The sequence below is a fragment of the Rhamphochromis sp. 'chilingali' genome (genome assembly GCF_963969265.1).
Source record: "Rhamphochromis sp. 'chilingali' genome assembly, chromosome: 21".
Taxonomy (NCBI): domain Eukaryota; kingdom Metazoa; phylum Chordata; class Actinopteri; order Cichliformes; family Cichlidae; genus Rhamphochromis; species Rhamphochromis sp. 'chilingali'.
The window spans coordinates 18,393,545-18,420,642 of NC_137949.1; the positions used below are offsets into that span (position 1 = coordinate 18,393,545).

General features: G+C 40.0%; 2 protein-coding genes across 7 annotated transcripts in view; both read left to right on the forward strand.

Annotated features, from left to right (window-relative positions):
- Positions 1-12,301, forward strand: part of pcnx1 (pecanex 1) — a 36,647-nt gene extending 24,346 nt beyond the window's left edge. For 4 of the 6 annotated variants that reach the window (XM_080871006.1, XM_080871008.1, XM_080871009.1 and 1 more), the window contains exons 13-36: positions 238-270; positions 1,220-1,391; positions 2,265-2,375; positions 2,588-2,679; positions 3,849-3,958; positions 4,323-4,428; positions 4,542-4,634; positions 4,805-4,955; positions 5,070-5,211; positions 5,335-5,512; positions 5,665-5,773; positions 5,955-6,084; positions 6,169-6,227; positions 6,404-6,619; positions 8,312-8,565; positions 8,653-8,883; positions 9,287-9,387; positions 9,647-9,797; positions 9,902-10,132; positions 10,230-10,504; positions 10,604-10,782; positions 10,864-11,294; positions 11,497-11,637; positions 11,917-12,301. In XM_080871006.1, the coding sequence (XP_080727132.1) occupies positions 238-270; positions 1,220-1,391; positions 2,265-2,375; positions 2,588-2,679; positions 3,849-3,958; positions 4,323-4,428; positions 4,542-4,634; positions 4,805-4,955; positions 5,070-5,211; positions 5,335-5,512; positions 5,665-5,773; positions 5,955-6,084; positions 6,169-6,227; positions 6,404-6,619; positions 8,312-8,565; positions 8,653-8,883; positions 9,287-9,387; positions 9,647-9,797; positions 9,902-10,132; positions 10,230-10,504; positions 10,604-10,782; positions 10,864-11,294; positions 11,497-11,637; positions 11,917-12,057 (3,837 nt within the window). In that variant the 3' untranslated portion in view covers positions 12,058-12,301. Of the gene's footprint in view, positions 1-237; positions 271-1,219; positions 1,392-2,264; positions 2,376-2,587; positions 2,680-3,848; positions 3,959-4,322; positions 4,429-4,541; positions 4,635-4,804; positions 4,956-5,069; positions 5,212-5,334; positions 5,513-5,664; positions 5,774-5,954; positions 6,085-6,168; positions 6,228-6,403; positions 6,620-8,311; positions 8,566-8,652; positions 8,884-9,286; positions 9,388-9,646; positions 9,798-9,901; positions 10,133-10,229; positions 10,783-10,863; positions 11,295-11,496; positions 11,638-11,916 lie in introns of all 6 variants that reach the window. The other 2 variants (XM_080871007.1, XM_080871005.1) reach the window with 2 other exon arrangements.
- A 2,625-nt stretch (positions 12,302-14,926) lies between these two features.
- On the forward strand, positions 14,927-24,516 carry lgmn (legumain). Its single transcript, XM_080870534.1, has 14 exons — positions 14,927-15,041; positions 15,287-15,455; positions 15,659-15,756; positions 17,995-18,076; positions 18,197-18,279; positions 18,405-18,480; positions 18,936-18,998; positions 19,133-19,199; positions 19,777-19,895; positions 20,406-20,495; positions 20,698-20,901; positions 21,010-21,180; positions 23,007-23,074; positions 23,597-24,516. The coding sequence occupies exons 2-14, from the start codon at positions 15,309-15,311 to the stop codon at positions 23,631-23,633; spliced, it is 1,305 nt and encodes a 434-aa protein (XP_080726660.1). The 5' UTR covers positions 14,927-15,041; positions 15,287-15,308; the 3' UTR covers positions 23,634-24,516.
- The last annotated feature ends 2,582 nt before the right edge of the window (positions 24,517-27,098 follow it).

Genomic DNA, 27,098 nt, shown 5'->3' on the forward strand with positions numbered 1-27,098 from the left:
TAGCTGGGTGTACAGGACTCAACCTTAAAGTGCAACAGAGGAGCACTGCTGCAAAGAAGCAGTTTAAAAGCTGCAAAATGTGTTAGGCATGCCTGCAGAGGTTTGTTATGCCTTTAAGGGAATAGCTGGTGCAAAAATAAAAATGATTTATTTCTTTACTTAGGAGAGTTTGTAATAACATGTTCGTACGAGGTATGTCAACATTATCATTTTAATTGTGCCTTTCTTTATCGACAGAGTGTTCAACCAGACTCCTCTTCCCCTCGTCATGTAAGTATGTCATTTGCAAATCATTACAGGGAGACTTATTGAGAAATGACATCAAAACAAGATATTAAATGGATTTTATATAAGAAGTAGAAAAAGTAGAAAGTCAGTAGTACTTTGAAGCTCTGTAGTTATTATTCAGCAGCTTTTTGTTGCTTTGTTGTGGTCCTGAAAGATGATGCTGCTCCACCCCCACCCCTTCCTTATGAGCCTGGGTGTTCCTCCCTCCCTTGTGTCAGTGGCCTGCTCTGAAACGGCGTCTTTTATTAATGCAGCTCATACTCAGCTGCAGGCACAAGCTTTAAATAGCTGGTCAGAGTTTAGACCACAGCTCACTCTCTTACTCTTTGTCTCTGTCTCTCTCTCTCTCTCTTTCCCCCTGGGTGTCCTCTCATCTCACCTCAAGGACTTTATTCCTTCCCATTTCTCGACATTTCGGGGTGGGGAGATAAAAAAAAAAAAGTCTTTTTAATCTGATTGGTGGTGCGTGAGCTGTCGCTGCCTCCCAGAGTAGAAAAGCAGGACATCTTATAGCCTCTTGGGTTGCAACCTGCACGCTGCAGATATGCATCCTCCTTCTCCTGTGAAACCTTACACTTGATACTATTTCTGTTTATACCTGTGTCACTCTCCATGGGGCTGATATAACACTGATGCCTTTAAAGAACGATTGTTAGAATGATTGTTGTATTACACTTGGCAGTTACTGTTTTTTGCTGTTATCCAAGGTTTAAAACAAGTGCGCACGCTAGCATTATGGCTTTTTATCTTGCTTAATAAATACTATGACAACAGACAATTGTTATTTAGAAAGAAAAATGTAAAACATTAGGATTTCTCTCCTTTTTTTCTTATTTTAATACACAGGGTATGTCTTACTGAGCTATATTGAACCACAAAAAAAATGTTTCTTTAATGATCCATTTGTATCCTCATACCCTTGTCCCTGCAGGGCCATAATCGTATCATAGCATACAGCCGGCCTGTCTATTTCTGCCTGTGCTGTGGCCTCATTTGGCTTCTCCACTACAGCAGCCTGCGGACCACTTCCTCTCGCTTCACCCTGTATGGAGTCGCACTCACCAGCTCCCTGGTGCTCACCTCTGCCAGGGACCTCGTCATAGGTGAGTACACTACCTTGTTACTTCTTTGTACTCTGTGAATAACAATCAGTGTTTAAAGGAAAGTCAAAGAGAAACATGCCAAAATGCTAAATCCTGGATGTTTTAGAAGTGATTTAATGAAAGGGGGTGACGTAGCAAGACAACTTTGAGCAGCACAGTTTGGGTGTGTATGTGTGCAAAAGCTGGAGGCTGAATCCAGGCCAGGAAATGCTTTAAAAGTTATAAGTAAACATATTAAGGGCCCTAAAAAGTTTGCTTATCCTGCAAGTGGCCATAAGCACTTTATCTGATAAAATATTAATGACTAAATAAGGAACTTTCAAAGCTGACAAAAGCATTTTTGGAAAAATTTATTGAGAATATTAAGAGTTAAATTTCAGGACTCATCTGATGTAGAATTCCTGGTGTGAGCAGTAATAACCAAACAACCCAGCAGCTATCATGAGATGTTGAAAGTGTTTTAAACTATGGAAGCACTGACAAAATAGCCCGAGTTCAGAAATCTCTAAAGTAATCCAAATGGTTCTAACGTTTGCCACCATTAATAAGATGTATGAAATAGGTTTCTGGGATCTGATCCATTGATTTTGCAACAGTCATAAAGTGCAGACTGTGTGTGAGCAACAAATCTCTACTAAAAACAAAATTTTTCTTTTGGTTTATATAGATATTAAATGCTCCTTTCATCAACCCATAATCAATAATTATTGCTGCATTGTCTTTGGAGACGTTGCTGTACACTATTAGGAACCAGTAATATTTGAAGTGAGCCTCAGGGTATTGTTTCCTGTGTGTGAAAGGTGATTCCTGCAAATTACAGAATTATAGGATGATAAATGTGTTTAATTTTGCTTTGCTTGCTTCTCCCTGCAGTCTTTACTCTGTGTTTTCCCATCATCTTCTTTGTGGGGCTGCTGCCACAAGTCAACACGTTCGTCATGTATCTCTTCGAGCAGCTGGACATCCATGTGTTCGGGGGCAATGGTGAGTAACTTTTAGATACACAACTTTTCTGCAGGGGTGACTTTGACCTCTACAGGATGAGACGTCAGCCACTTATCCACGTTGCTTTACCTTATACATTATGATATACCAGGCATCATAAGAGGCCACTGTGCTGATTTCAATTCTGCCTGCCCTTGTTGCTGTCAGTTTGAGTGCTCTCATTGCTGGCATCCTCCCTGTTCCCTTTGCAGCCTCTACAAGCCTTCTGTCAGCACTGTACAGCATCCTGCGCAGCATCGTCACTGTCGCTCTGCTTTACGGCTTCTGCTACGGAGCTCTGAAGGTGAACGCAAACAATGCCTAATAACGACTAAACACAAAGTGCAAGTGACGCTCAAGGAGGAGTGTATTCTTGATCTATAATGTTAAAAATACAAAAAAAAACGTATTTTGTTGAGGTGGTGACAATAAATGGAAAAAATAAGAAGTACCTGATTCTTGTTCTTGGCGTTTGAGGAAAACATGAATGATTGTGTCGAATTTCAGTCCAACTAGTTGTTGTCAACATCACTCGACACTAAAAACTGTGATGCTCAGTTTGCAGTAGAGAATTTATTGTGGAATCACCAGGATACACTACTTGATATTTATTGTCCTAATTCATTATCCTTTAATTCTCCATGTCTCCTCGCTTCCCTCACTTGCTTCTCGTCCTCCCGGTGAGGATGGGAGAGAGATGTGATGAAGAGACACATCCATAGTTGAGTTGTTATGAGCTATACGAGTTCTTACTCGTATAGCATCAGTTTTAATCGTTGTATTGATGTTTTGCACATCTGAATTACCTTTAAAACGGTTAAGTACAAATGTCCATAAAACGTATTTTTTATTCACATATATAAGTAAAGTATTACTGTACAGTATACCTAACTACATAAAGGTGTGGGTGTTAAATATAAAAATAAAAAATAAGACTAACTGTTGCTTTCCGTGATGCCAAACCACATTGCAAACGTGTTAGATTTAACACATGAAACAAGAAGGTATAGAGACTCTCCCTATGTCGCTATGTTCTGTTATACTGGCTGCTGGTCTTTATCCATAGCACTACAAAGTAAGCCTCGTGGGAATAAGCTGCATCACATGTGGAAGAGCAACATTTAAAATTATGCAGATGTAGTCTATGCCACATATAGGCTACATTTGTTCTTGCTCACTCCTAGCTTCTCCAGAAGCCTCTTCTCTATGTTCTTTTTAATCTGCTAAAAGATCTGTCATAATGTTGGAGGAAGAGATTTGTGGGTCATGGCAGGATAGAGGATACACAGAACCATAATTTAGCATATTGAAAAGAAGCTATTGTCAGGATTCGTCTTGGACTGTTTCATGGTAGTCCATCCAGTAGTTTTGGAAACATCAGGCATCTACATGAACAAACTGTATGTGTAAATATACCAGCAACATAAGGTCAGACACCCAGAAGTGTGTTAAATCCTTGATACTGTGTTTCAGGAGACCTGGGAGCCTCATCACATCCCTGTGCTATTTTCTGTATTCTGTGGCCTCTTGGTGGCAGTGTCTTACCACCTGAGCCGGCAGAGCAGTGACCCCTCTGTCCTCCTGTAAGTTTACAGACATGCACCACAGCTTTGATTTGTATTAAAGCAAAATTCACATATTACATGATTTTTAAAACCAAAACTGGTCCTAATGGTTGGATGGGTGAAAATGCCTTATCTGGTTCAAATAAGGATTTTCCATTAACTGCTTCATCCGTTAAGAGTTAAGTGTGAACTTTCTACTCAAACATATTCTGTGGATTATCTTAGATATGGATTTCCTGAAATCAGTTCAAATAGCTTAACACTGCTTCACCAAATAGTTGTGTTAACAGATGTTGACTCTGCGATCCTTCTGATTGTATAATCCCTCACAGGAGGTTGATGGCCTTCAAACCGGTAATATTTTCGTCTCTTTGATTTACAGCTCACTGGTACAGTCCAAGATTTTACCCAATTTAAGAGACAAAAATCCAGAAGACCCCCTGTCAGAGGTCCAGGACCCTCTGCCAGAGAAACTTAGGTCTTCAGTGGTGAGTATACATCAATTTTAGTTGTTAAAATTGTTGCACAGTTCTAATTTTCAGTCTAAAATAGTTTTTTTTGTTTCTTTGATCCCTTAAGTGTTTCTTTTCAAATGTTTTAGAATGAGCGTTTGCAGTCCGACCTGATCGTCTGTGTGGTCATTGCTGTCCTTTACTTCGCCATCCACGTTAGCACAGTATTCATAGCGCTGCAGGTACAGTCATTTCTTTGGTTTTGAATACAGAAAATCAAATGTAATGTGTGCTGTATTGTTACATTATATATTCTTTTAACACTCATGATGATCCATGCAGTTATTTTTTCTTGTTCTTAAAACCAGCAAACACAAACTGTAAGCATTATTGCATCTCTGTGTTCCCGCAGCCTTTCCTCAGTTATGTCCTGTATGCTCTGCTGGGGACGGTGGGGTTGCTCACCCACTACCTGCTGCCTCAAGTTCGCAAGCAGCTACCCTGGTACTGCTTCTCTCACCCTCTTTTAAAAAACAAGGAGTACTACCAGTTTGAAGTCAGGGGTAAGTACAGTGAATTTGAGTCACATGGGGGAAATCAGAAAAATAATTTTTATTTAGTCTTTTTCTTTCTTCATTTTCTTCATCATCTCAAATGCTCTTCCTCTCTTTTGTCAGATGCAGCACATGTAATGTGGTTTGAAAAGCTGCACGTGTGGCTGCTGTTTGTGGAAAAGAACGTTCTCTATCCACTCGTTATTCTCAACGAGCTCAGCGGCAGCGCCAGAGAGCTGGCCAGCCCGAAAAGACTCGACACCGAGTGAGGACTCCGTTGTTTCTCTTTGTGACTCTTTCTCTGATTTCTATCAGCTTTTTAGAGTGATGCAAGTTTGAATGCGTGGTACTTAAACAAAACAAAAAATGTTCTTTGCTGTTGCTCCAGAATCGGCGCACTGATGATCACAGTGGCAGGCCTGAAACTGCTTCGCTCCTGCTACAGCAGTCCTACCTACCAGTATGTGACGATCCTCTTCACTGTCCTCTTCTTCACCTTTGACTACCGTCAACTGTCAGAGACGCTGTTGCTTGACCTCTTCCTGATGTCTATCATTTTCAGCAAGGTGAGAGAAATGTATTTAAATTATTTGAGTGAATATTCTGATTAACTGCAAGACACATGCATACATATCATATCACAGGTGGATGATTCATATTACTGGTTTCTTGACTGTTTCTTTCTGGGGGGGGGGTTGTTTTGTTTTGTTTTTTTAAGATGTGGGAGCTGTTCTATAAGCTGCACTTTGTTTACACCTACATCGCCCCCTGGCAGATCACGTGGGGTTCAGCCTTCCACGCCTTTGCTCAGCCCTTTGCCGTGCCTCGTATCCTTTCACTGCTGTCTCTTATCACAGCATACTATAGACTGAGTCAGCAGTTTCTTATGTTGGTCTGCAGCACTGCAGTAAATTCTTCCTGTTATAACATGTTAAGTGTTTTGTTTTTTGAGGCTGTAGTTTTTCTTGTAGCAAGTTGTCAAATGACCTTGACCTGAGGCCTCATCAGACTCTGCCATGCTGTTTGTCCAGGCTGTAGTGTCAGCAATCTTCTCCACCCCCCTCAATCCCTTTCTGGGCAGCGCCATTTTCATCACTTCTTATGTCCGTCCTGTCAAGTTCTGGGAGAGAGACTACAAGTGAAGAGTTTTTTTGTTTTTAAACATTTTTCTGACACTTTCTTGCACTTCTAAAATGTGTTGCTCTTTTCCGTTTTCTTGCAGCACTAAAAGAGTGGATCACTCAAACACTCGACTGGCCTCTCAGTTGGACAGAAATCCAGGTGACGACATGTCTTTTGGTTAAAACTGTAACCAGAGAATTGCTTGCTTAAATGTTGATATTTAATTGGGGCAGACTTAAATCCTCATTGTGTCCTAGTGATCACACTGGTTACACAATAAAGCAGTGACGTGTGATTTATTAATGTACTTTACTCCTTCCTTCATCTGTCCTCAGGCTCTGACGACAACAATTTGAACTCCATCTTCTATGAGCACCTGACCCGCTCCCTGCAGCACAGCCTCTGTGGAGACCTCCTCTTGGGCCGCTGGGGAAACTTCAGCACCGGGGACTGTTTCATTTTGGCTTCTGACTACCTGAACGCGTTGGTGCACCTCATAGAAATTGGTAACGGCCTTGTTACCTTTCAGCTTCGAGGGCTGGAGTTCAGAGGTGAGGAGATCCATTTGTAAAAAGTGTTGAACCAGCTGTTGCAGGAATTCAGTCACTAATTAATGACAATTAATTATTAACAAATGCGTTGTAGTGCAAGAACTGAAGGTTAAAAGAAATTCAGAAAACAGGTGTTTCACTACAGCTAATATGATCAGTCTTATTTGTTTCCAAGTAGAATCCCAAGTGACTAAAATATTATAAACAATCTTCAAACGTAACCTTATTTGGGTCTTGTCAACCTAACCAAGATCATGTGGTCTAACGTTTTGTAAGTGTTTGTAAAAATGTATTTTATGACTTTTTAGTGTACCTCATTAAACATTATTTTCAAGTGTCAGGTCAGACCTGTGGCCCATATCACATCTCTCCTTTTACTCTTCACACTAAACAGGCTGTATGTATCGTTCAGTTAGTTTTAGAGCTTGGACAGCTGTGTCAACATATTCTTTATATTCTTTGTGTAATTATTATTTTGTCTGGTCTGACCTCTGTTATTTACAAGATTTTTATATTTCCACATGAACAAAAGTATTGTCCCACACCTCTTAATCTTATAATTCAGGCCTTTTCAGTCCCATGGCCATAAGTGTATAATATTAAGCACCTAGCCATCTGTCTTAACAAACGTTTGTGGGTCATTCTAAAGAACTCACTGGTTTCAAGTATGGTACTGTAGAAGGACGTCACTGCTGCAGCAAATCATTTTGTGAAAGTTCTTCCCTCCTGGATTTTCTACAATCAACTGTAAGTGTATTATTGCAAAGGGGAACCGTGCAAGAACCACAGCAACTCAGCCATGAATTGATGACATGAAGTTACAGGGTGGGGTCGCTGAGGCATGTAATGTGTAAAAGTTGCAAACGCTGTGCTGACTCAGTAACTGCAGAGCTCCAAACCTCCTCTTCCATTACGATCAGCATGAAAACTGTGGACAAGGAGCTTCATGACATGAGTTTCCAAGGCCAAACACTTCCTGTAGGAGTAATGTGTAGGTGGCCCAGTATGTTTGTCCATGTAGTGTAGCAGCACAAAGTTAACTTTAAAATTGTGAAGCCAGTTCCCATCGTAGATCTGCCATAGAGCAAAATAAATGTGACACGTATTGGCTTTCAAGTGTGTTTGGCATTTCATAGATCTCCAGTTTCAATCTCCATTCATATTTGTGCACTTGTTTTGTTTTTTGTTTCTTTTTTTTTAAGGAGGTCAAACTAAACCCTGAGAATTATTTACAAGTACTACTTGAGATATTTCATCAGTGGCATTCCACTGTATTTGTTTAGTCATTCTTATCTCCTTCCCAAACACACCTGGTCGTGCTTTATCATCAGCGTGACTTTGTTTTATTCAGCCTGAAGCTTTGTGCTGCAAATAAACCTGCTGAAACATTAGCTGAGAACATGTGACGGAGTAAACGTTTTATAGAATTGGAGGCACACCCCAAAGCATGACACTCATCACCAGTTTCTGTCAGCAGCTTTGTGTTTATTACAGAGCATCTTCCTTCTGCCGGTTTATTGGATTAAAGCTCCAATGATAAAGTGATTAATCAACGAGTTAGTTAACAGAAAATTATAGGTTGAACTATTAATGATAATCACGATTCTCTCACTCGTTGCACTTTACCGGACTGAACTGGAACGGACCTGTGTCCCACACAGCATCAATAACATGCTGACTTTTCCTCCACAGGAACTTACTGCCAACAGAGGGAAGTCGAAGCCATCACTGAAGGGGTGGAGGAAGATGAGGGCTGCTGCTGCTGCGAGCCAGGCCATCTCCCTCACATCCTATCCTTTAATGCTGCCTTTGGGCAGCGCTGGCTGGCGTGGGAGGTGCTGGTCACCAAATATGTTCTGGAGGGCTACAGCATCACTGATAACAGCGCTGCCTCCATGCTGCAGGTGTTCGATCTACGCCGCATCCTCACCACCTACTATGTCAAGGTTTGTGGGATGACACGAGAGAAGAATGTTTTAGTGCAGTGTGGGATTTCTAAAAGTTCTAAATGCATCATCCCTTTCTGTGCTCAGGGTATCATCTACTATGTAGTTGCTTCTCCTAAACTGGAGGAATGGCTGGCCAATGAGACCATGAAAGATGGCCTGCGGGGATGTGGAGAGAGGAACTATGTCGATCTGGATCCCACTTTCAATCCCAACATTGATGAGGACTATGACCACCGGCTTGCGGGCATCTCCAGGGACAGTTTCTGTGGTGTCTATCTGGGCTGGATCCAGTACTGCAACTCCCGAAGGCCCAAGGTAATAAGGCCTTCAATTCTGCTTGTGGAACAGTTATTGTCCCCCAAATTGCAGCAGGCTATTGGTCTTTTTTCCCCCCAGCTGTACAAGCAAAGCATATTTCATTGCATTGTCACAATAAATAAAAAAATATTCTAATAGCATGACAGTGGCAACTTAAGATCTTCAAAGACTTTAAATCCCTTGAGCAGTTTGATTTTAATCACTCTTTAAAAAGTCATTGCATCTTGTTACTGCCCAAAGGGGTCCTGTATTTGCGTCAGTTGTTGTCAGATGATATGGGGGGTTGTTTTTTTTTTTAAATAAAAAACTATGTGGGGGATCACAGAGACATGTTGAAAATATCTGTATTTGGAGATAAAAGCTGCCCTCTAAAATCTTTCATGTTTTGCTTGGATTGTAGCCACTGGACAGTGAGAAAGACTCACCTCTGGTGCTGCTCTGCTTTGGACTGTGCGTGCTGGGAAGGAGAGCTCTGGGAACTGCAGCCCATCATATGTCCAGGTTATTTAGTAATTGTTATTGTATTGTGAGTGAAGGAGTTCAAATGTGTCATGAACTGAGAGTAAACAGTAACAGGAGGTTGACTTGTTGTGACAATTGTTCCTGTAGTTTTCCTGTTTAGCTTTCAAAAGCACATCTTTCTAAGCATAAATGCACTCATTGTCTTTTCCTATTTTCTCTCTGTCTGTGTGAGCCAGATAAAGAGTACCGACTAATCTTTTTTTTTTCCTTCTTCTTCTTCTTCTTCTTTTCATCACAGCAATCTGGAGTCTTTCCTTTATGGACTTCATGCTCTTTTTAAAGGAGATTTTCGCATCTCTTCAGTGCGAGATGAGTGGATCTTTGCAGACATGGAACTGCTCAGGAAAGTTGTGGTGCCTGGTATCCGAATCTCTCTCAAACTACACCAGGTGAGACCCTGAATGTGGCCCCACTGAGCCCCCTACTGAGACAAAAACTGTCCTAAACCCTATACTCAACTTTATCTTCTCAACTTTTTTTTTTCCCCTCTCAGGACCACTTCACGTCCCCCGACGAGTACGATGAGCCAGCAGTTCTTTTCGAGGCCATCTCCTCTCACCAGCAGAACCTGGTCATCGCTCACGAAGGGGACCCTGCCTGGAGGAGTGCCGTTCTGTCAAACGCCCCGTCGCTCCTAGCTCTGCGCCACGTCCTGGACGAAGGAACCAACGAGTATAAAATTATAATGCTCAATAGGCGATACCTCAGCTTCCGGGTTATCAAGGTGGGTCTGCAACAGAGTCAACAGACTGCACAGAACGGTTTAATGATACTCACTCTAAGCCGGGTTATTTAATGCAAACTTGTGAATTTTGCTGCAGGTAAATAAAGAATGTGTCCGAGGACTTTGGGCAGGGCAGCAGCAGGAGTTAGTGTTCCTGAGAAATAGAAATCCAGAGCGTGGGAGCATCCAGAACGCCAAGCAGGCTCTGCGTAACATGATCAACTCTTCTTGCGACCAGCCTATTGGATATCCAATCTACGTATCCCCGCTGACAACCTCCTACTGCAACTCACACCCGCAGCTCGGACACATCCTGGGAGGTCCCATCAGCATCGGAAACATCCGCAACTTTATTGTCAGCACCTGGCACAGGTTTGCTGGATTTCCTATTGTGCTGTTCTTCTCTGTTGAGTATTTCTTCTGTATATTTTGGATCTGCGTTGAGATTAATGTGAAGATTTCTCTTGTCAGATTACGGAAAGGTTGTGGTGCAGGCTGTAATAGTGGCGGAAATATCGAGGATTCAGATGCAGGGGGTTTGTCCTGCGGCAGTGGGAATGGGACAGGTGGCGACTCTCAGCAGAGCTCAATATCTCAGGGGGGCACCTCAGGACCTCCCCCTCCTCACTCATACCAGCCACATACTCTGGGTGAGAACTACTGCTCCTCTGTCACATTTTGCCTTTAACAGCATAGTATGAAAACTAACCAATTCTCCCCTTTGTGTCCAGGCACCAGTCAAAGTTCCCAGTCGGTTCAGTCGGGTTTGGTGCGGCACTCTCCCGCCCGGGCCTCCGTGGCGAGCCATTCGTCATCATACCGCTATGGCAGCAGCCGCCACTCCTCGCTTCGCACCTCCACCACCGGCCTGGAGCCCTGTCGACGTTCCTCTACCAGCCAGCTGTCTCTACGCACGCTCCCTACATCTCTGCAGCTCCGGCTGGGCTCCACCTCTGATCCCGCTGGCCCTTCGGCCTCCCTCTCCAGCCACAGCATACCTCCCTGCAAACGCCACACACTGGTTGGCCTACTGGGCAATGATGGCCTCTGCAACACTGTGACAGACCCCCTCAGCCAGCACCATCACCATCATCAACACCTACAGCAACACAACCCCACTGTCTCCACAGTACGGAGAGATGACATCTCCTACAGAGTGCAGGTTTGTAAATACTCTGTTCTGTGTATCCACAACAGCAAAAAAAGTCCTGATATAACTATTTTTATTTTTTATTGTTCTCCACTTTATCCTTTGTGTGTTTGTTTGTGCGTGCAGTGTCAGTGATTTCTTTCTAGTAAAAGCCCTCAGTTCCTTTGTGGTTGCATAAGTTTTTACACACTGTCGGTCCGTGTCTTCACCTCAGATTGTGGACGTGAGTCTGGTGCTGGAGAACATTAACTTATCGAAGCGGAAAGAGCTGCAGTGGCCAGACGAAACCATGAGACTGAGAGCAGGAAGGACCTGCTGGAGAGACTGGAGCCCTTTAGAGGGCATGGAAGGGCATGTAAGTGTGTTCTCACAGATGTTACCAAATCAGCACCTTTACTTATTTTCACACACAGATGAAGTAAACTCTAGGTCATGTAAATATGTGGCTATAGTTTGCCTCATACACTCATTTTACACACCCACTCACCTCTGGTGCTATAAATGTGATTTAGCAGTTATTATCATGCTTGCACATGACCTATTTTTTTGCCCTGTAACACCCTTTCTGACCTACTTGTTCTGTCATAAATGCTTCATAAATTTTATTGGATGTTTCTTCTATTGCCCCCTGCAGGTGATTCACCGGTGGGTGCCTTGTAGCCGAGACCCAGCCAATCGCTCCCATATAGACAAAACCATCCTGCTGGTACAGGTGGAAGATAAGCTAGTGCCCATTATTGAGACTGGGGTCATTGAGTTGGGTGCAGAGGTTTGAGGATAAGCAAGCACACAAACACAAACAGACACTTGCACGCACACATATACCCCTGCGCGCTTGCGTGGAGATGAAGTCAGACCTTCTTCTGGCTTTTAACAGGAGGCTGGAGACAAACAGGAAATGGGAGCTCTCCCCCCTCCCCCGTTCCTTACTGCTGAGGGGGAAAGGAAGCCAGGGAAATGTGCAAGCACAGGCAGAGTATACATTTATCCAATGCTTTCATCGACACTCACATCCACAATATCTGCCTTGCTTTGCGTCTCAGAAATGCTGCATGACAGTAAACAACTCTTAAGTTAGTTCTTGCTACTGGTAATTAATTTCTATGCATTTCCTTTTCTTTTTTTCTTTTGGAAATCCTGACAGAACTGAGTGTAAGGAGCTCGTGGAGCTCTTTCTTCTTTCTTGTTTGTCCTCTATTTGCCAAATAAGTTTATTGAATATCTGCTATGGATTCATACATGTGAAATCCTTATGTTTTTTATTTTTTGTTTTTTGCTGCCAAGACTACAAAGAAAGTTGTGGTGCAGAACTGACAGAAGTCAGAGACTCGATGTTGTCCTCAACACCCTCTGTTTCATTGTTGTCATTCCGTTTGGATTAGTTTGAAATTTGCAAGATTAATTTACGCCTAAGAAAAAAAGAACTTGCACTATATATTTTTTTTTAATTTACAGTGATGGACTACAATCTTTAGATAAATTCACATTTTATTTATTACAGATTCTGAATGGCCATGGTTACAGATGCCTTGGGAATGGAAAGAAAAATGCAATCATTATTCTGTTTTTGGCCATTTTTATTTTAATATTTTATGTTTGATAAACTTGAAAATAACTTTTTACTGTATATGATTATATCTATATCTATATATATTTACACAAATATATATATATAATGTCAATGTATAAAAGATTTTGTTTTCAATATTTATTACTGTGAATACGGTATTTACACTTTGTTACATCTTTTTTTTTTTTTCATTTTGGGACAAAGATTAATGTACAAAGGACCATTGGTTGAAAATGAGATGCCGCAATTTCAGTGGACTGTTTCTCTATTTAACTTAATTCTTTTCTATATGGAGAAATAAAAGTTTGATTTATTGCTGTCTTTGATACTCTGAATGATTTTATTCATGAGTTTATTTTCAAAAGAACAACCTAAACAACTTTATCATTAAAGTAGCTCTCTTCTGCTTTGCTAATTGTTCTGTGCCATGCAAAAGTTTCAACCCACCAATCATATCTTTTATATTTTGTTTCCAAGGAGACAGACTTTCTTTTTTCATTTTCAAGTTTTTCATTTGGACATTGGCTGCTTTTTCACTCTGTGAAACTCACTCATTATTTTCAGTCCAATCCTTGTTCTTGACCATTTTCAGATCAGTATTTTACATAAATCATTCAAGCATAAAAATGGCACCTAATTTAAAGGCTGAAACTAGTCTTGTTTACAAATAACGGACATCTTGACAAAGAACCAATTTTAAATTCTGTCTTTGTACGCTTTGAGACTGTCAGCCTGTCACAAAAGCAGATTTTGTTCCCATTTCTTTACCTGAATCTATGAAAATTGCCAAAGGAAATGCAGTTGGACAAAGATAAAATAGTGTTTTTGCACCAACAAGGTGATTTCCAAAAACCTGTTTGCTTACAATTAGCATATTTTATGGTGTGCAGTTCATTTTAAAAAAATCAAACAAAATTGCCAGCTCTTCCTTTACCTACAGTCTTAAAAAATATATTTGCAGCAGATGAACAGTGTCAGAAAGTGATGTCTTTAATAAATGGGGGGAGGGGGGGGGGGTTATCCAGCAAAGATCTAACACAGGCCCTGAGGGAGAGCTCTTCTGTTTATTCAGTTCACTGAAGCCTCATCAATAGAAGGATGGCTGTCAAGGAGCCATTCTTAAGGCACAGGCAGAAAAGGCTGTGGTATGCCAAATTAAACAAGAACTAAACTGAAAATCAGTGGGAACAGGTGCTGTGGAGCGATGTCATACACTGACATCCTTAGAGTCCAAACCTCAACATTACTGGAGCAGTGTGGTATCATCTAGGCAGCAACATCAAAAGAAGAGCTTTGAATTAATTCATTATATCAGTCCTGGCGTTCCATATTCAAGTTGCCTGGATAACTATTCCTGAATACTACTTATAAGAAATTACAATAAGAGAGCTCTGGTTGTTGAAGAACAAAGGTGGTCATAGGAAATATTTGAAGCTTGATAGAATTGTATGGGTTAAAATCATTCTTTCAGAAAGTTTTTTTTTCTTCTTCATTTGGATCTCTGATGTTAAAGAGCGGTGATTTCACTAATTTGATAATGTTAAGGGCACCGCTTTAACTGTGAAAACAAGCCCACCTACCTGCTCTTCCAACCTTAATGACGGGCTGCAACAAGCCTGAGTCTAACATTATACCCCATATATGGAAAATATGGGGTAAAATTCCCACTTTTAAGCAGAAGCTGAGCAGTCATAATTGTGTCAGTAAGCATAAAATCAAACTTGTGATCAGCACGTGGATTGAATTTTATATTTATGGTTTTGCTGTAGTATATAAAAGGGTGATTAAAATGAAGTGAAAGAGATAGTAACCACAGAGAGAAAATACGACAAAGAAGTAGAAGTGATCATTCAAAAGGAAACACAAAATTACCTCAAAACCAAATTAAAATATAATAAAAAATAATAACAAAAACCGATGTCCAAGGAGATTATGGTGTTTTGAAATTACATCCAAAACATAAATGTATTTATACTTGTGTTATAGCCTTATAACATAATAGTGTCACATGACGGAGAGCTGTTACCTTACTCATATGATTAGCCCCGCCCCAGAGCACTCTGATTGGCTCCCGTAGAAGACGATGCCAACTGTTTTGCCCCCCGACATTAAATATAACTGGAGTGCCGCTGAGGATTTGAGTGTAGTCGGTTGTTGCCCCCTTCCTCGTCTAACAACGCAAAGAAAAGGTAATAAAATATGTTTTTGTCTTCCTTTAAAACTTCTAGGACTGAGCGGTGTGTCTTAATAGCTTTAACTCACTCCGAGTGTTTTTTTAAAAGTCCATGTTTTGCGAAGCTTGTTGTGCTACTGATGGCTAGTTAGCTTCCCAGAATTATCAGGTGAGACGTTTACGTGTTTGTTGCCACCTCGGTAAACATAGCTGAAATCTAGAAGAGGATCTGAATATTTTTCCCTACTGTCATCCATCCAGGAATCCCACAGAAAGCGAGGAGATGTGTCGGTCCGTCCTATTCGCCCTGCTTGGTCTGACAGCCGGACTCGTTATTGGGTTTCCCACCCAGGAAGAGGAAAACAGTGGCGGAAAACACTGGGTGCTTATTGTGGCTGGCTCCAACGGCTGGTACAACTACAGGCACCAGGTGAAACTGCGACCACCGTGCGAGCTGTGCATGACTCGATAGTTTTCTCTCATGGTTTTTGATAAGCACCGCTTTAAGCTCTGATAAGCTAACTTCCCCTCCCTAATGCATGTTTTCCAAGTGCTCCTCCCGCTGCTTAAAAGGCTGCATACTGTGATAATGTGGAACTGACCTCCGAATCTTTTGCTCTCCTGCTCGCTCAGGCCGATGCTTGCCATGCCTACCAGATTGTCCACAGGAATGGCATCCCCGACGAGCAGATTGTGGTCATGATGTACGATGATTTGGCTGAAAATGAACAGTGAGTTGGCACTTTTGTTTCTCTGCTTGTTCATACTTCTTCTTTCCTTAAAATGTTTGACACAAACTCATCCTAATTTTAGTAGCTGTTGACCTTAGTAGGCTATTAACTATTAGTAAGATATAGCACACAAAAACTCAATCTTAAGCCAGAAAAGGCTGTTTGTAGGCCCTGTTACATCTGACTCAAATTCAAGAGTCTCTGCTGTCATTATGCATCCATAACAAAAGTCTAGCTTTACTATCTCACATGCTGCATTACATTTACATAACAGATAAATATACTGACACGTGTATCTGCTGTGTTTGTGTATATATACATACAAATACACGTATACACAAGAATATTGTACGTTAGCACTGAATATGAGATATTATAAACTACTTGTATATAAATGTGTAATGTATATATCTTAGGGTGGATTTGAAAAAATAGGATAATGCACTTTACATGAGTTACTAAATATATAACGTATAAATGTATCCATATATTCCTGAGGAGCATAAACATGTGGAATTGAGCAGGAGAATATATCACAGTAGGGTTATAAAGTCATTTGACAGCTATGTTCAGCAAGAAGCCTGAAATAATCTTCAAGTCTCTGTGTGAGGATAGCTTTGAAGCACCTTCAGAGTCTTTGTGGATTTCCCCTTCACTCTTTGCACAGTGAGTAGGCTAAAGATGAGCCGGAGATTGTGAGGATGCATCTATAGAAGTTGTTAAGCAGGTTTTTGGAGGAGTCTGGCTTAGGAAAGGCACTCTGTGATGGTGACTCCTAGGAACCTAAAGCTGGAGACTTTCCCCAGCTCTCTATGGTGTCAAACTGTGAATCTCCTCCCTGTAAAGACCGACTAACACTGTTTCATCAGGATCACAAAAGACAAAGACAAAGACAAAAAGTAACTGCTGACAATCCAGTTGTTTGCTAAATTACCTTAAATGGCCTTCAGCTTTGGTGACTGACTGACATAAACAAACAAATCAGAGCAACCATTGTAGACACTGAACAACAGGATTTGTTTTTTAATGAATGAATTCTTGATGTTTAAAAATGCTCAGAAGATTAAATTACTCTTGGATCTACTTTTTCAAAAAATAAAAATAGTTGTATTGTCAGTCATTACTTTTTTGTCTTTGTCTTTTTTGATTCTGATGGAACATCTTTAGTCTATCTCATGGAAAACTAACAGTCTGCTGGCATCATCTTTGGAGATAGTGGTGGGTTTCAGGGTTTTCGCAGGAATTTCCCAATCAGATCAAAAAGCTGCATTGGCATTCCTCCTGTCACTGTGTTGCAGGGCCCTGCATCGCTCAGAAAAACATGTTGAGTGAATGAGTCGTGCTGAGAGGAGTCACGAGGAAGGTGCTTCCATAGAAATAGTCTCGGAGTTATGTTACTGGCAGAGGAGGGGTAATGTAAGGAGATGTGTTGGTTGCGGGAATCACAATGGCAGTTACATAGTGGGACGCGATGTAAAACCCAGCTTTAGCAGTGATTTGATAGAGTTGGCCTGTGCTACTTAAATTTCAGTTAGCTGTTACTTTAATTAGAGATACTTTAATATATTAGCAGCTGTTTACAACAAAGACTTTTCACTGTGTTTTGCTTGAAGTTTACCGGGCAGTCAATCGAGTCATTCTTTCAGGTTCATTTCAGACATTTAGTAAAGTTTTTGATAGAACTTTCTGATAAAATGGGAGACATACGTTCCTTATTTTTTTGGTTATTTTGGATCATAACCCATGTGTAGACATGTTTATTCAAGTTGACAGGCACGATGCACGCTGAGTAATGCTGTTATTGTTAACTATTCCCACACCTTAAAATGTTCCATGAATGTCAGTCTGCTTTGTTTTTTGAGAGTTTGAGAGACATTATGCAATATGGGATTTAAAAAAAAAAAAAAAAAAAAAAAAAAATTTAATATCCGTGTCACGTGCTTGTATCACTGCCATTGTAATCACAGACTGAGCATCTGGTTAATAAATATCTAGCTACAGAATTGTAAAAAAGAAAGACAAACTGTACGTACCTGTGCGCAGATATGTATACCATAACATTTCACTATAAATGTTATTCATTGATTTATTTTAACATCTGTGGTGTCATATTGTTTTGTGGCTCTGTCACCAGATGAGTGAATCATTGTTATCCATCTGTTTCCCTTTTATCTCACAAAGTGTTTTATCAGCTATTTGCACTTCCTTCTGTGTGTCTGAATCATGTTTTTCTTCCAGGAATCCTACCCCTGGGATACTGATCAATAGACCAAATGGCAGTGATGTGTACAAGGGAGTTCCTAAAGACTACATCGGGGAAGTGAGTGCTTCAGTGCATTTCTATAAAAGATCAACTGATTTCAATATTTTCCAGACGATTGTTTGAAGAGGCTTCTCTGCTGAAAGCAAACTTTGTGGGTTGATGTGTCTGTTATTGCAGGATGTTACCCCAGAAAACTTCCTGGCAGTGTTGAAGGGTGATGCCTCAAAAGTCAAAGGTGGCTCTGGAAAAGTGCTGAAGAGGTAAGTGGTTAAAAAAGACAGGAAGTAACGAGCGCGTGGCCAAACAACAATAAATCTGGTTTATATACTTTTTTTTTTTTTTTTTTTTTTTGTCCCTGTTAACTTTGTTCTCATTTTCCTGGCAGTGGACCCAATGATCATGTGTTTGTTTACTTCACCGATCACGGAGCACCTGGTATTCTGGCATTTCCCGCCGATGAGGTGAGTACCTTTTTGTTTTTTTTAACTTCCTGGCACTGCAACAACCACAGACAGGTTACACCAGATTCACAAAGAGCCTTATTGCTTCACAATCACTTTGATATGTCTGGGTTGGGTTTTTTTTGTTTTTTTTTGTTTTTTGCAATTTGGTGAAATATCTAATTATTAGATGGAATATTATGAAAAGATAGCAGTCGCCGCATTGAGGTCAAACACAAATGGTTAACACAATTTGAACATTAACATTATCATTGCAATCAGCATTGTTAGTGTTTAACTTGTCAAACCAGGAAGACATCCTCACCAAGTAAACTAACCGTGTTTTGGGACCTTACATATCTCCTAATTTGCTGATAAATCAGTTTTTATGTTTGCAGTGCATGCCATCACGGTGCTCTAAGAAACACTAGTGTATAATTGTGGTTAATGCAAATTTGTCACCTCTCTGTCTGCAGCTCCATGTTGAAGACCTTCAAGCAGCCATTACATACATGCACGACAACAAGAAATACAAAAAGGTGATGTTTGATATGTACCGTACAAGTGTGGGCACGTCCCGCAGTCTAAAATTCAGTTGATAAAGTGTTGATGTAGCTGTGCTGATGTGTAAGGTCATAACATTTGTGTTTGGTCCACACACACACACACATAGATGGTGTTCTACATTGAAGCATGTGAGTCGGGGTCAATGATGAACCACCTGCCTACTGACGTTGATGGTGAGTTGAACTTTATCAGCAGAATTACTTTCCTGTAAAAAAAAAAAAATGATGAACCAGCATCAAGTGATGAGAGCGAAACTGATGCTGGTCTATGCTTTTGATGGGATCAGACTAGGATCATGTGATTTTTATTTTTCATGTTTTAATTTTTTTTTTTTTTTTTTTAAATCAGCCCTGCGTTACGCTACGTGTTATGTTGACTAGACAGATGTCAGGTCCGTGGTTTGAGGACTTCTGCTTTTGACTTTTAGTCTTTTGTAAGAATCCATTAAATGCTGAGGTCAGCTGCCCAGCTTGTGGTCATCTTTAAGCACAGTTACTGTGTCGGACATCAAGTGATAAACAGAACCGGACCTGCACATGACATTGATCAAGATTCTTCTTTGATTGTTTTCAATTAATGTCTGTTTTTGATGTGTCCAAGTGTAAAGCAGTTACTGAAATTTGTGTTTAGATCTTCAGTTACAACCTTCAAATTTTTCTGAGGCTGTTGAACAGATTAGCGAGCGACCTTTAGATCTGCCTAGTGTAAAACTAAAGTCTCCTAACATGAGAATCTCTGTGTATTCTTCAGTGTATGCCACCACAGCAGCCAACGCTGAGGAGTCCTCTTATGCCTGCTACTATGATGAGAAACGGGACACCTACCTGGGTGACTGGTACAGCGTGAATTGGATGGAGGACTCTGATGTGGTGTGTGATTATCTTCCTCATTTGTGTCCAAATCACAGCTTCTAATATTTATTCATTTTTGAAAAATATTTTAAAAAGAAAAATGTAATTGTTGTCTGTTATATTGTGACTCTGAACTTCAGAGTATCTTGTGTGGTGGCTTTAACACATCTTATAATGTTTAGACTTCAGGCTGCAGGGAGAGGTGCACATCGGATTATGGTGTAGATGTAGATTTAATCCAGAAACATGAATCCACTGAGAGAATGAAAAAGGAAGAAACGGTTAACGTCTAAGATTGGCAGGAAAAGGAAGTGATAAACGTCTCCAAACGTAGCAGCAGAACTTTTGTCTTTAACCAGCCCCGAGTACTTTGCATAAGTGTGTAACAGTAGAACAGAAACCTGACCATGAGACAGTCAAACTGCCACACATTATTTTACGGAACGAATTCACTGACTCTTCATGTGACTGTTATTTTGGAAGCATTTTATCACATTCACTTTTTTTTTTCTGTCTTTGTGCATCCAGGAGGATCTGAGAAAAGAAACATTGCTACAGCAGTTTAAGATTGTGAAGAACCACACAGACACGAGCCACGTCCAGCAGTACGGAAACAAGGTTAGAGCAAGAAGGCTGTGCAAACTGTGAACGAAATGCTTCAATGAGCACTTGTCAGTTCTAGACTAAAGAAATTTGAGGGGGAAGTAGTGTTTCGTTTAAAGTTGGAATGACTTGCAGAATGTGTTCATGTATGTGAGTGGAAAAAAAACAAAGTTTATTTCCTCCTTCTATTTTAACGCTTGTACATCTTTCTCTACAGACTTTGGCCCACATGAAAGTTATACAGTTTCAGGGTAATCACAAAGCAGACAGTCCAGCTCCGATGAACCTGCCACCAATTACAAACCTGGATCTGACCCCGAGCCCTGACGTTCCTCTGGCCATCCTGAAGAGGAAGATGATGGCCTCCAATGACATCAGTGTGGCACGGGGCTTGCTCATGGAGATCAGTGCCCACCTCAAGGTAAAGACTGACAAAGCTTTCTAATGTTTGTGACAGTGTGCCAGTACACTGAAAATCCATTTGATGACAATTTACCATTAAAGAGTGTGTGAACCTTTGTCTGTGTAGCTCAGGGACATTATGGCCGACACTATGCGCAAAGTGGTCGAGAGAGTCGTCGGCAATACGTTCAAAGCCAATGACATGGTAAACAGCAGAGCTGACCTCTCCCAGCATCAGTGCTACAAGGCGGCAGTGAAGCACTTCAAACACAACTGCTTCAACTGGAGCAAACCTGAGGTAGAGCCACACACTATGAGTCTTTCAGCTCCTTTTTAACAGACCCGAGACATCCCATTGCAGTTTACAGAGTGTCTGTGATTCATATAAAGCCATTAATAAATGAGTCACCATTGTGGCCACATTTCAAGCTTACAGTAGAATTTCGCTCTCATGCCTGGACTCTGGTTCTCCTTGTAAAGGGGAAGTGCCAAATCAGTTTCACATGCTATTCATCAGCAGGTATCATACTCTCATTCATCAGCTCTTTTGCATTCAGCTGACTCTAATCCAGACACTCTGAGAATAAGCTTGAACTCCCACTCACAGTTCTATGAAAGCCATATTAAAAGCTTCACACAGTAAGCATATTGCCCACTGTGATATTTGATTATTTAGGTTCAGGATAAAGGAAAATGGAGGAAAAAATATATAAATAATAAGGTAAATTAAAAGTAATATCACTCAATAAAGTAATAAATGATGAAAGAAAATCACATGACTAAGATATTGGATTGACTTGCTGAATAATACTGAGAAATATGTTAATTACGTGTAAAAAAAAAAAAAAATCAGTATTAGTTGGATTTTTAAAACAGAATTGAGCAGTAAATGTTGTTTCTCTGTTCATCGTGGTTGTCACACCATCTGGCAGTGAATGATCAGAAATACTTCAATTCAATTCAGTTTAATTTATGTATTGCCAAATCCCAACAGCATTTGCCTCAAGGCGCTTATTATAAGGGAAAGACGTCACCAGAATACAAAGTTACAATCAGTAACTTCCGTAACACTAATTGTCATCTCAGTGACTGGGAAAGCCCTTAATCACATGATTTAAACTCAGTATTTTCCCCAGGTGCTTTCATGCAGCTGTGTGCTTTTATTCTGAAAATCTTCTTTTGTTTTCTCTGGACAGTTTCTGATGTTTCTGACGTAGAGCCACACACTATGAGTCTTTCAGCTCCTTTTTAACAGACCCGGGACATCCCATTGCAGTTTACAGAGTGTCTGTGATTCATATAAAGCCATTAATAAATGAGTCACCATTGTGGCCACATTTCAAGCTTATAGTAGAATTTCGTTCTCATGCCTGGACTCTGGTTCTCCTTGTAAAGGGGAAGTGCCAGACCAGTTTCACATGCTATTCATCAGCAGGTATCGTACTCGCATTCATCAGCTCTTTTGCATTCAGCTGACTCTAATCCAGACACTCTGAGAATAAGCTTGAACTCCCACTCACAGTTCTATGAAAGCCATGTTAAAAGCTTCACACAGTAAGCATATTGCCCACTGTGATCTCTGATTATTTAGGTTCAGGATAAGGGTAAATGGAGGAAAAAATATATAAATAATAAGGTAAATTAAAAGTAATATCACTCGATAAAGTAATAAATAATGAAAGAAAGAATAATACTGAGAAATATGTTAATTACATGTAAAAAAAAATTAGTATTAATTGGATTTTTAAAACAGAATTGAACTTGTTGAATTGAAATTGTTTCTCTGTTCATCGTGGTTGTCACACCATCTGGCAGTGAATGATCAGAAATACTTCAATTCAGTTTAATTTATGTATCGGTAACTTCCGTAACACTAATTGTCATCTCAGTGACTGGGAAAGCCCTTAATCACATGATTTAAACTCAGTATTTTCCCAGGTGCTTTCATGCAGCTGTGTGCTTTTATTCTGAAAATCTTCTTTTGTTTTCTCTGGACAGTTTCTGACGTTTAAGGGCATCAGATAAAAAAAGAAAAAAAGAGGAAGCTGGTGAACATTTGAAGATTCGTGTAAAACACAGCTTGTGGTGACGTTTCTGACGTGTGACGATTTGATTTCTTTGCAGTACGAATACGCACTCAGACATCTGTATGCGCTGGTGAACCTTTGTGAGGGAGGATATCCTGCAGAGAGGTATAGACCACTTCTCATTTAATGTAACGAGTTACCTGAGTTTCTGTTGTCTTTGGGGGTTTTTTCTCTGTAATTCAGTGTCAGTCATCTGATTTTGTGTGTGTGTGTGTGTGTGTGTGTGTGTGTGTGTGTGTGTGTGTGTGTGTGTGTGTGTGTGTGCACACAGTATGTGGATTCAAGCTGATCTTAACTCAGATTTTAGTCGATTTGTTTCTTGTAAATAGAAGTAGCTATACACTAGTACAAAACCTTTGCACCATTTAAATGTGGCTTTTTGTTTGTTTGTTTATGACTCTCCTGTCTGTTAACAGTGGGTTTTGCTGTGTTTTTGTCAAGGGGAAAGCTGTTTGAATAAATCATCTTGGTCTCTAGGAACATATGAAGTGAATTTTTCACATCAGTCCTTAAAAATAACATTTTTGACAGATAATCAGTCATATTTCTTACTGAAAAGTGATAAAGACACTCTTTTTTTTTTTTTATCTAATACTAAGGTAATCTTGTTTTGTTGTCTCTCCGCAGCATCCAGCAGGCCATGGACACCGTGTGTGGCCACTAAAAGGATTTCTGTGAAACCATCAAAGCCTCTGGTTCTTCCGCTTGAGAAGCTGCGAAAACTGAGCTTCTCTTTGCACCACTTGGGAATCAGTTGGATGTGGAGCTGACCTTATTGTCTTATGAGCACACTATAAATTTTAAAGTCGTTTTTGATTTTACTGATTTTTCTTTTATGATGACTTCACAGTGAAGAGCGTGCGAGACTTTTTATTGCTACCCGTTTTGTTTTTAGAACAAAATACACAATTATAATATGGACTGCAAATAAAATTGTTTGCTAAGCTTTATTTGTGGTATTGCCAAGGGCAGACCACTAAACAATGAATGTTAAGCCTCAAGAGACTTTTTTTGTGACACTGCTGGGAATAAAATCCGATGGAGCCAAGGTGACATGCTTTCTGGATGATATTTCTAATAGCTGCTGTTTACTGTTTCAGCAGCTAACCTCAGAAGGATTTCTTTTCCAGATAATTCTGCATTTCCTATGATCAGAAACCTTTAAGTTTGCACACCACTGTGTGATAGATACATAAATGCACCCATATCCTCTGGCTGTGAACTGCTGTGAGCTTTAACAGGATTTTGGACTCCCTGTGATCTTGATTTTTAAAAGCTGATAGTTTATTACAGGATACCAATGAGCCCGAGAGCAGGTCTATATTTACAGAAACAGAACAGAGACTGTGGGGTCATCAGAGATCAGGTGAAGGGCTTGAGATTGATCAATTAAAAACAAACTTGTTTATACTACAGCATTGGGGCTATTAGTGTCATTGATTTATGTAAATTCCTTTAAAAACATTTTAAAGGAATTTCCTCATTTTCCACTGCAGAAAGAAATCTAAATAAAGTAAAAATGCACTCACTAAGCATTGCTAATACTGGCTTTGACTCTTTTTTTTTTTTTTTTTTTCTTTTTTTTTGCCTTCAGAGCTGTTTTAATTCTTCATGGCACAGATTTATTAAGGTAGTGGAAGCAAACTTCAGAGACTTTGGTCCATATTGTCATGATAAAATCACATAGTTGCTGCAGATGTCGGCTGCACACCTGTAATGCAAATCTGTTGTTCTAAAATGTCCCAAAGATTCTCTGTTGGATTGAGATATAGTGACTGTGGACGCCATTTGAGTAAACTGTTTTCAAGGAACCAGTTTCAGATGAAACTGGTTTATGACATGTTACCCTGCTGGAAGCAGCTATCACAAGATGGGTAAACACTGTGCTGAACTGGTACTAAGAGGGCCAAAGATTGCTGAGAAAAACTCCCTCACACCACGACCAGAAGGCTAAACTGTCAGTTCAAGGCAGAATGGATCAGCTTTCATGTTCACGCCAAATTCTGACCTTGCCATCTGAATGTCGCTCTCATTAGACAAGACAATGTTTCTCCAATCTTTTGCTGTCGAGTTTTGGTGAGCCTGTGGGACTTTCAGTTTTCCATTCTAGTAGTAGACTTGTGGCCATTCTCCTTTAACTTCTGACATCTACAAGGAGTTTTCACATGCACAGCTGACAGTCAATGGATATTTTCTGTTATTTGGACTTTTCTCTGTAAACTTCAGACATGGTTGTGTGAGAAAATCCCAGCCGATCAGCAGTTTCTGAAATACTCAAACCAGCCCATCTGGTACCAACCATACCACTTTCAAATTCACCTAATTTACCTTCTTTCCCATTTTGAAGCTCAGTTTGAACAGTTTGAGCAGGTCATCTTGACCATATATGCCTACAAGCACTGAGTTGAGGCCATGAGATTGGCTGATTAGTGATTTTGCCTAAAAAACAAACAGTCGGACACTTGAACCTAATGAAGTCACATTTCCTTTACTATTTTTTGTCTCTCCAGAGTTCAGTGGAGACTGTTGTTATAAATATCAGTGCTTTTTAAGTCTAGTTGACAAGTTCTCATTTTGAGAAGAATTTTTGAACCTATGTATATATATATTTAAACATATGTTTAAACTGTGATAATTTAAAAATTATAATTTAGAAAACGAAAGAGATGGATTCCAGGAAGAAGAGAGCTGATTACCTCAAATTAGGAAGAGCTAATTACCTTCCAGTTAGCTCCTCCGGAAGTGCTGTTTATTGTTATTTATTGATATTATTTATAACACATCAAAGATAATGTCATTCTAAGTATACTTTGAGTTTTGAACATAACACGAAACCCTTAAAACTGCATGAACTAGTGTGACGGAAAAACTATAAAATTGCTCCATCTAGTGGTGAAATCTTTACTTACATGTTAAAATTAAAATTATACTCGGTTTGGGTTCTTTAATTTTTGACTGACTATATTTCTCAGCCCCCGTATTTGTTGTTATTGACATGCTTGTGTGAAACCCTTGTGTCACTTACGGCTTTCTTTTGCGTGGAAATTTGAAAAATAAGGGGCAGCAGTTTATTTAAATATGTGCAAACATTCGTGGAAATACAGTAAATCAGGCAGAGTTTTAACGAGATTAAACTTCAATATTCGGTATGACCACCTTTATTCTTCATAACAGCCTGAACCGTCTTAGGCAAGCTTTTTGTAATTTCTTTAAGTAGTCTTCAGGATGAATAGTTCTCCAGGCCTCTTGAAGGACACCCAAACCTCTGCTTTTGTTCTCTATTCTGCGTCAAGATGATGATTCCACCCATTTTGATAAGATCTTCATGACCGCTGGATGAAATGCATTCCAGACATGTGCTGGAGATAGTTTTTTTTTTTTTTTAGGGCAGACAAATCTTCAGGTTCACCTTACTTACTCAAAGGTAGATCTGTAGTCGTGAGTCATCCTTTCTCATATGCACACTCTCAATACAACCATAACAGACAACACTTGCACATAATACACACACACGCAATCACTCTTTATTTATCCTCCAGTTGTCCAATTTCTTGAGATTTGCTAAGTTTTTAGAATCGCCTTGTTGGTGCAAACCTTTTTTTCTCTCTCCCCCCTCCCCCTTACAGTTGGTTAATTCAGGATTTTTCATTCAGCTAAGGAGCAGGAACAAATTATGTGTTTTTGTGACAGGCTGATGATTACAAAGTGGCAAAAGAAAAAATTAAAACAGTTTCTGTTGTCTGTTATGTGTAGACATAACACTGGTTCATTTCTTCTTTTTATGCTTGAATGATTCCCAGGTCGATGTTATGTGTGTGTTTATCTGGAACTGTTAAAAGTTGAAACTATTTTTATTTTTATCTATTTATTTACTAGTTCTTACTTCAGCCAGAAAATAAACCTGTCGACATTTTCCACAAATTATACAATTTTTAAAAGCATTTATATATCCAGCTCTGTCCTGTCCATTATTAGTTTTAATTATAATTGTTAAGCTTTAAAACTGTAATTATTGTTTATACACCGCTGTGTATAAACACATCGCCGTTTTTGACATTTTTAGGCAGGCATCAAGTCTGCCACCTAACCCCGGTGAGAACGGCCCAACGGGGAGGCGGCCTCCCTAACC